The 10,000-nt window shown below is 41.0% G+C and overlaps 1 protein-coding gene across 2 annotated transcripts in view; it reads right to left on the bottom strand.

The window, feature by feature from the left end:
• pcdh15a (protocadherin-related 15a) overlaps window positions 1-10,000 on the bottom strand; it is a 216,012-nt gene that overhangs the window by 145,676 nt on the left and 60,336 nt on the right. For both annotated transcript variants that reach the window (XM_053679710.1, XM_017464981.3), the window contains exons 4-5: window positions 4,729-4,889; window positions 4,125-4,280 (exon numbers count right to left, since the gene is read on the bottom strand). In XM_053679710.1, the coding sequence (XP_053535685.1) occupies window positions 4,125-4,280; window positions 4,729-4,889 (317 nt within the window). The remainder of the gene's footprint in view (window positions 1-4,124; window positions 4,281-4,728; window positions 4,890-10,000) is intronic.

The following is a 10,000-nucleotide window of genomic DNA, read 5'->3' as shown; positions in this document are numbered from 1 at the left end:
AGTCCATGCCAGTCCATGATTAAAGCAAAACAAGGACATACCAAACACTAAAAAGCTGAAATTCATGTAAATAAAAAGTTTATACTTTTAACTCAAGTTGTTGTCAATAATATAGTCATGTGAAAATGTACGCCCCACGGAAATTGTTGGGGTTTTTTTGACGCATTTGGACAAGCAAACATTTGATCCTCTTTGAAACAGTGCCTATTAATAAAGTTGATACACTATCAAATGACATAAAATTTACATTTTGAAGTAATTTTCACAATTTAAATGAACAACAAAAAAACAGATTAGTCACATGTAAAAAGTAAGTACACCCCTACATTTATCACACCTTAAAATCCATAAAATTTGAATCAGGTGTTCAAAATGTCAGGCATTAAAACCTGATTAGGGAGTGCAGATGGAACTTGTCTTTACATTTACATTTATTCATTTAGCAGATGCTTTTATTCAAAGTGAATTACAAATGAGAAAATACAAGCAAAGCGATATATCAAGCAGAGAACCATACAAGTAGTGCTACCATACAAGATCCATTAATTGAGTTCCAGAAGAAGCAAAGTGCGCAGAGTAGAGGTGTAAGTGCCAGAGTAAATTTGTATTTATTTTTTTATGGGTTGGTTAGGTGTTCATTTAAGAGGTGGGTCTTTAGCTGTTTTTTGAAGATGGTGAGAGATTCTGCTGTCCGGATTGAGGTTGGAAGTTCATTCCACCACTGAGGAACAGTTAGTTTGAATGTTCTTGGAAGGGACCTTGAGCCACGCTGAGTAGGTACTACTAAGGATCGGTCATTGATTGATCGCAGATTGCATGAGGGAACATAAGCCTTCAGGAGAGAGTTGAAGTAGGAGGGTGCTATTCCAGACAAGGTCTTGTAGGTGAGCATCAAGGCCTTGAATTTGATGCGGGCAGCTAAAGGAAGCCAGTGGAGGGAGATGAAGAGGGGTGTGACATGGGTTCTCTTGGACTGGTTGAAGACGAGGTGTGCTGCTGCATTCTGAATTAATAGAAGGGGTTTGATGGAGCTGGCCGGAAGGCCCGAGAGTAGTGAGTTGCAGTAGACCAGTTTTGAGATAACAAGAGCCTGGACTAGTATCTGTGTAGCCTATTTGGTGAGGTAGGGTCTGATTTTCTCGATGTTGTACAGGATGAACCTACAGGACCTTGCAGTTCTTGAGACGTGGTCTGTAAAGGTCAAGCTGTCCTCGAGAATCACCCCAAGGTTCCTGGCTGTGCTGGTTGGCTTGAGTATGGTTGAGCCGAGCTGTAGGTTGTGGTTGTGGTTGACTGAGGGACAGGCTGGGATGACGAGAAGCTCAGATTTTGCCAGGTTGAGCTTAAGGTGGTGCTCCCTCATCCAGACCGAGATGTCCGACAGGCAAGCAGAGATACGTGCACAGACGGATGGATCGTCAGACTTAAAGGACAAGTAGAGCTGGGTGTCATCAGCACAGCAATGAGATGAGAAGCCATGAGACTCAATCACCTGCCCTAGAGGGGTCTTATTTAAACCCCTTTCATATGTAATATCTGGTGTTCCTTTTGTTATTGAGGTGTGTGGTGTCATCATGCCAAGATCTAAAGAGTTCTATAAAATAGGTTGTGGATGCCTATGAGTCTGGCAAAGGATTTAAAAAAATATCCAATTTATTTGAAATGCATCAAATAATTTGATGTAAGGAAAATCTGTAAGGAAAATCATCTACAAATGGTGCAGATTTCAAACGACTGCCAGTTAGTCCAGGACTGGCTGTCCCAGCACATTCAGCCCTAGCGCAGACCTTCTGATGCAAAAAGAAGTCTCCAAGAACCCCAAAATTTCATCACAGGATCTGCTACTAAGTCTTGCAACTGTTGGTGTCAAAGTATATGCTTCTACAATCAGAAAGAAATTGCACAAATTTGACCTGCATGGGAGGCGTGCCAGGAAAAAGCCTTTGCAAGACTACAATTTGCCAATGAGCGTATAGGCAAAGACCAAGCATTTTGGAATAACGTGCTATGGACAGACGAATCAAAGATAGAGCTGTTTGGCCACAGTAACAGTAAAGCACGGTGGTGGAAATGTTAAGGTTTGGGGTTGCTTCACTGCCTCAGTGACTGGACAGCTAGCGTTTATTGATTCAACTATGAATTCTGCTTCATATCAAAGAGTGCTTGAAGAGAATGTGACACCATCTGTCCGAAAGTTGTAGTTGAACCGAAAGTGGACCTTTCAACAGGATAATGATCCTAAACACATTAGCAAATCCACCAAGGAATGGCTCAAAACTAAGAAATGGAGGGTTATGAAATGGCCTAATCAAAGCCTGGATTTGAATCCCATTGAAATCTTGTACGGGAATTTGAAACTGGCAATACATGCAAGAAAACTCTCAAACACCTTGCAACTGAATGAATATTGCATGGAAAAGTGGTAAAAAAAAAAGATTCCAGTAAGCTGATGTCAGAGACTGGTAGACAATTATGCAAAACGACTACAAGAAGTTATTTCCGCTAAAGGGGGCAAAACTAGCTACTGAGGCCATTTTCATTATGCTTTTATTCAAGTATATCACCTTTATTAATAGGCACTGTTTCGAAGATGATAAAATGTTTGCTTGTCCAAATATGTCAAAAAAGCCAACAATTTCCATGGGGTGTACTTATTTTTTCACATGACTGTATAATTCGTAATGAAAACTGTTGTTTTAAATAAAATTAAAAAATAATGAAAAAAAGCATTTTCACTAGTGCTCTCAGGTTTTTGGACCTCCACAGACAAAAAAAAAAAAAAAGCAATCACGCATTCATCTTTGACACAGTAAAACATGCCAGTGGTTTCCAATCCTGCTCCTGAAGTATCCCTGCCCCTGCACATTTTACAAGTTTTCCCCAGCTAAACACACCCACATGAAGTCAGGAAGGGCTTGTTAAATAGCTGATTAAGTGGCCTGGCATTTAGAGGTGTTAAAGCAGAAAAAATATAAGCAGGACTGGGCTATTGGGGTACACCACTGAATCATTCCATGAGCCTGTGCGTTATTGTGTGTGTGTGTGTGTGTGTGTGTGTGTGTGTGTGTGTGTGTGTGTGTGTTTCCAGTTTTGACAATAGCAGAAAAGGAGAAACCCTTTTAGATCTGACAGACGAAGGGAAAATGCAGGCAGACTATGGAATTACTTCAACACCAGTCTCTCTCACACATCTTCTATCGCCAATGAAAATGCGTACCAGGATTATGTCAATCACTTTAATCAAGATAAGCAGCATTGCTTCACTATTAGGTCCAGAGCTTTATCCACACAGCAGACAGCACTGGCCAATGATTGGTACTTAGCTGTATTTTGTCTCATCTACAAAGACACTAAGTCTGAAAATGTAACTCATGCAGCCTGATGCACAGCTACATTAGTCATGCAAAAGTAATGTGTCATCAGCATATGCAATTTTGCCCCGATATTTAATCATCATTTATTATATTGCATGCTGCTGATTGAAATTTAGCTGTGCTAAAATTAAAAAGGGAGAGAGAGAAAGACTAAATGCAATGAGACTAAAGGGGGAGTGAAGAGATTGGAGAGGCCATGCTTAACCTTTCCATTTCAAGCCAGGATAAAGTATACACACTATGTATGGGACCACCAGTCAGTCAGGCTGACCTGTTTTTGCTCCCTGACTTCTAATTTAAATCAAACTCGAGCACTGGTCTGCCTCCTGTCTCTCCTCGTACATAAGAGCATCAAAAGACTTTCTCAAAATCAGACTGACAACATCAGCAGTGTTTGTCAAACTGTTGGCAGAAGGTGAGCTCCATGAAGACATGGTTTGCCAGGGTTGGAGTGGAAGAATTCGAGTGGCCTGCACAAATCCCTGACCTCAACCCTACCAAATACCTTTGGGATGAACTGGAATGATGACATCAATGCCTGAACTCACTAATGCTCTTGTGGCTGAATGGGCAAATCCCAACAGCCATGTTCCAAAATCTAGTGGCAAATGAACGACTGAATCTCAAATTGGATATTCATAAGAAAATGAGTGTTGTGGACAGACATCCACGAACCCTTGGCCATGTAGTGTATGTCTAATATGACATGAAAGGCTCCTGAGTAAGAGCCTAAAGCAGTAATGACCTCACCTCATTTACTGCCACGTAATAGCGAGGCTGCTGGAACTGCGGTGTGTTGTCGTTCCTGTCGCGTACAACAATGCGCACCTCATGCAGAATAACGGTGCCCACCAGCTCATTAATGCACTGAACCTGAACCACTATAGTGGTAATGTATCTGGGGGGCTGAAAGAGAGGTAGATAGAAATAGAAATATCTGACAGTTTTGACATCTGGCTAATCTCTGTGAGGAAAACTGTTTTTTTTTTGGTTTTATTTTTTTTTTGCAGATATCACACTTAAGTAGTCACTATATAGCACACACCCAAATTTAAGAAGTAATATGTGCACCGCACGTGTAATCTACCAGTATTTAAGGTAATAAGAGCAGTGCCAGTAATGTTATATTTCTAAAATTACACCCCTCTAGAAAGCTATTTTAATTATTTAACATATCTCAAATAATTGAACCAACACATCAGCTAATAGTGTTAAGCTCATTTAATAAGCTATAGTTTAATTAGCATATAAGCTCATAAAAAATAAATAAATAAATAAATATGCAGTTTGCTGTGTAGCTTCCCTAATCTGAATTATTTTTTGTATTAGTGTGAGTGTGTGAGAGTCCACTCACGTCTCGGTCCAGTACTCTTCCAGTGCTGTTGAGGTAGAGTCTCTGGAGGATAGGGTCCAGTATAACCCAATAGTCATAGTTCCCTAGTAAAGTAAGAGATATGGTCCGGCCCGGGTCCTGCGCTCGACCGTTAATCTGCATGTTCTCCACCAGAACTGTACCTGAGAGAGAGGGAGAGAGAGAGAGAGAGAGAGAGAGAGAGAAAGAAATGGTTATGGCATTTCAAAAATGGTCTTTACAGTGTGATGACTATATCAACCTTGACATTTGACGGGCTTTAAAGTTGATTGCTGTCTTTGTTACAATGGATGGTTAGGATGTACATGGGAAACAATGGTAATTATTTACTTAGAAACTGAATAATTAATAATGTAGATGCTAATCAGCCACACATTCACAAAGTCGGATTTTAATAATAGAATTAAAAACACAGTGTGTGTAGGACTGGAGTATGTAGTACATGTTTTTTCCTTTCCAGTTCAGTATTTCACTTGTGCAAGTGAACATTTATTCAAAGTTGTAGAGGAATCGTGGACAACTCCTCCACGCTGAACATTCAAGCTCTATATCGTTTTATATGTTTAGATCCAGAGACTGATACGGCCACAACAAACCACTGATTTTGTGTTCTTGCAATTTGTGATTTGGAGGTCATTATTCTGATAAAAGATCTAAATCCAATGTACATCCAAATCTCTTGGAAGAGGCTACCAGGTTGGCGCTAAATATCCTGGGACTTGCAATTCATGATGCCATCAATCATTAATAGCGCCTGGATCACAAGCTCTAAAGCAACCTCAATCATCAATATAATAACCACTATATTATGAGTGAGAATTGGGTGCTTTTCCCTTTATGCACATGAACTTTTTTTCCCCAAATATGCTGATTGTGAATATGAGAAAACAAAAAACTTGTTTTTATCTAATCTGTTTGACACTCAATTTCAAGTGTAGTTCCAGTGAAGCTTTGTGTCTGCATTTTGTGAGATTCTCTCAGGAAGCTGTTATTGCTATTGTTGCTATTGAGGTAGCATCTAATAGCAGATATTGGATTAGCTTAATGATTAAATTCTGAAAACAAGTAGTTTCTTATACTGTTTCAGAAAATCTGAATATATGCCAATAATTTATCTTATACAAAATTTGCTTGTTAAATAAAAAAGTATTTAAAAATTCATAAATACTTGCATGGACAATTTAAATAACTGGGTGTATTTTTTCTACAAATTTCTACACTTTTTTATTTTAAAATGCCAACAATTTGACTGTAATGTTTTGCATGCTGGTTGTGTTACTGGGTTTAGTTTAAATGGTAAATGGCGCACTTATATAGCGCTTTTATCCAAAGCGCTTTACACTGGTTCTCATTCACCCATTCACACACATATGGTAGCAGAGCTGTCATGCAAGGTGCTAACTTGCCATCGGGAACAACTTGGGGTTCAGTGTCTTGCCCAAGGACACTTCGGTATGTGGAGTCACGTGGGCCAGGAATCGAACCGCCCCATAGTTTACAGTGTGCCCCATAGTTTACAGCTTTAGTGAGCTTACTGTCAGTGTGTTGCATAACCTTTACAGCTCACCTTTATAGTATTGACCTCACAGTCAAAATATTTTAAATCTTGTAGATAGATAGATAGATAGATAGATAGATAGATAGATAGATAGATAGAGAATAGAGAGGTGATCAAATTAATTATATCAGTAGCTATACAGTACCATAATAAACATCTTCCCATAAGTATGTAACATTCATCTTGTGAGAATGTATAGGTCATAAATTGTTAGCATGATAGACAATATGTCACTAGATGAGACCTTCTTGCTCTCCACAGATAGTTAGTCTTTATCAATTTTCTAACCTCCACACAGCAAATAGTGTTCCGCCACTGTTCTCACTGTGGTCATGCATCCTTATACAATAAGCTATCAGCACTTGCCCACCCCCCACCACCCCACCAGTCGTTTCACACAGTACACAACTATCAATACAAGCACTCCAAGCGTAGGACAATATTCCGCCAGTGAACCTGTCTATTGTATCTTTACTTAGTGATGTTAGAGAATATCTCTCTCCCACAGAGACAGATTTGATATTCTAGCTCCAGCTCCATCAATTCGCATTCATCCCTGCGATTACAGCTGGCCTGAAATCCTTAAGTGCACGCCAAAACAAAGCTACAGAGAGTGTGTGTCAAACACAAAAGCAGCTATGTGGCTTGACTCGGAGGGACTGATGTATGCTCTCACAGAGAGACTGAGTGAGGGTCATGGTATGTGTGCTGTGGACTTTCATGACTCACACCATTAACCAAGTTCAGAATGATGGAGGAAGAACAAACGAACAGAGGCCACAACGGAGCCCTCAAAGTATACACCTACGCCAGTCTAGATCTACTCTGGCTGGGACGGCAGGAAGATTGAGCTTAATTGTGTTTGATCTCAAAGAAGAGTATACACAAGGCTGAGGCTGCAAGTCAGTCAGGCTACTACTAAAAGAGGGACTGTGCTCTCTGAACTGTATTCTGTATGACTGGAGATGTGTGAAGGAAACAAATGCTATTAAAACCAGACTCACGCTTTGTGCTGCAGTGCATTCACACATTACAGAGAGAGATGAGCTTTCTTGATGACACACACACACACGTATACAGTATCGCTACAGGCTTCACATAAATCTTTTCACACTAATAACTAGGTGTGAACATGCACTCAGCACACTTAAGTCACTGATCATGACCTTTTGCCATATGTCTTGCTGAAGGTTTCCCCAAAGACAAAGCAACCCCATACCTCTTCTCTCTGTCTCTCATACACCTCACACACACATGTCTCACACACACACACACACACACACACACACACACACACACACACACACAAACAAACACGTAACACACACACTAGGGATGTCACGAGAACTGATACTTTGGTACCAAGTCGGTACCAACATTCTTAAAATGTGACAGTACTTATTTTTCTGCAGTAGCTTAAGTACCTTTAGTAATGAAGGTACCAAGGTTGCAATTCTTCCAGAACTGAAGGGGGCAGCAAATATGCGCAAGTGTTTTAGTCAGTCCACAAGTGGTAAAGAAGAAGAAGAATTCCTACAAGCACACGGGAAAAACTACAGAAGATGGCGACAATTTTAGCTCCACCCCAACTCGTTGAGAGGAAAAGAGAGGAAAGGTAGCATCGGTTGCCATCATTCATTTCAAACAAAGCGAGTAAACACATGGAATTTGGCAAAGCACTTGAAAAACGGGTCCGATATTATGTTTGTTTGAGGCAGCTGGCATTGTGGCCGTGAAGCCAGCTAACGTTATGCTCCATGTAATGTTTGCGATAGCCAGTTATTTGTTAACGACGCTAACGCATTGCGATGTTATAAACTTCCTCCTAATGGGACACCATGCATCGCCATTCAGCCCGTGTCCTGTCAGCAAAATGTAGCCTAATGTCACTAATAATTATTCAAATGTTAATGGTTTCAATAAATATTGTTGGCCTGCCACCATATCAGTGAATTTAAACTAATGCTTGAATTCAGAGTATAAGGGGCGTGTGTGTGTGTGCATGTGCGTTTAGGAGTGCACCTTAGCACTTGTTATTAGCACTTAGCACTGTTTTATTAGTCATTGTCAGACAGTGTTTAATAACTAAAATATTCCTCCCTCACTCTCTCTCTCTGTAACGACACGGGACTATATACAGGAAGAATTCGCAGGAGCAATGTCTTTATTAGCCAACAAGCAGACAAGACACAGGGAGTGCAGTCTATACAGAACAAGATTAGCTAGACTAAACATAAGACTAAAGTCTAGGCATTGCACGAGAACAGGACATGGAAATAAGACTGCTTTGTGAATGTAACGCATTGACCATTCAAACACTCAGTGAACATAAATACTGTGTGAAGTGCACAGCCACACGAGGGGTTTAAATAACAAACACAATCAAACTGAAACATAGACACCTGGATCAAATCAAGACACATCCTCGAACATCAACCAATGCTTAAACAGGGAGGAAAACCAAAACAAACAAAGGCGCGTGTCCATATACAAAAGTCTCGTGCACGCATGCTCTCTAAAGCCGCGCGTGCATGTTGACGCCGCAGTGCCATCTGCCGGCGGGAGTGTAACTCTCTCCCTCTCTCTCTCTTTGCCAGTATTATCTAGAGGAGGATGTCCTCCAGGAGTTTTTAATAATTTTTTTTTTTAATTGTTTATTTATTTATATATATATTTTGTAAACCACACCATGGTATCGACTTTGGTATCAAGTATCGTGTACTTTTGGTGGTATGGGTACCGACTACTAGATTTATGGTATCGTGACATCCCCAACACACACACACTTCTTACATCTGATATTAATATATAGATGGGAGCTCAGTGGTTAAGACATTGGACAATGAACTGGAAGGTTGTGAGTTCAAATTCCAGTGCCATCACTGGCACTTAACCCTAAACTGCTTAGTTGTATAAATGTGAAATGCACCTGTCATATCCAGAGGTTGCCTTTGGGAAATAAACGTATGAGTGCTGCCAGCATTGCTGCAGAGGTTGAAGGGGTGGGGGGTCAGCCTGTCAGTGCTCAGACCATACAGCGCACACCGCATCAAATTAGTCTGCATGGCGGTCCTCCCAGAAGGAAGCCTCTTCTAAAGAAGATGCACAAGAAAGCCCGCAAACAGTTTGCTGAAGACAAGCAGACTAAGGACATGGATTACTGGAACCATATCCTGTGGTCTGATGAGACCAAGATAAACTTATTTGGTTCAGATGGTGTCAAGCATGTGTGGCGGCAACCAGGTGAGGAGTACAAAGACAAGTGTGTCTTGCCTACAGTCAAGCATAGTGGTGGGAGTGTCATGGTCTGGGGTTGCCGGCACTGGGGAGCTACAGTTCATTGAGGGAAGCATTAATGCCAACATGTACTGTGACATACTGAAGCAGAGCAAGATCCCCTCCCTTCGCAGGGCAGTATTCCAGCATGATAATGACCCCAAACACACCTCCAAGACAACCTCTGCCTTGCTAAAGAAGCTGAGGGTGAAGGTGATGGACTGGCCAAGCATGTCTCCAGCCCTAAACCCTATTGAACATCTGTGGGGCAACCTCAAATGGAAGGTGGAGGAGCACAAGGTCTCTAACATCCACCAGCTCTGTGATGTCATCATGGAGGAGTGGAAGAGGACTCCAGTGGCAACCTGTGAAGCTCTGGTGAACTCCATGCCCAAGAGGGTTAAGGCAATGCTGGAAAAT

Source organism: Ictalurus punctatus, chromosome 3 (assembly GCF_001660625.3).
Source record: "Ictalurus punctatus breed USDA103 chromosome 3, Coco_2.0, whole genome shotgun sequence".
NCBI classification, from domain to species: Eukaryota; Metazoa; Chordata; class Actinopteri; order Siluriformes; family Ictaluridae; genus Ictalurus; species Ictalurus punctatus.
The sequence above is the reverse complement of the archived record's forward strand: the minus strand, read 5'-3'. Positions and strand labels throughout refer to the sequence as shown.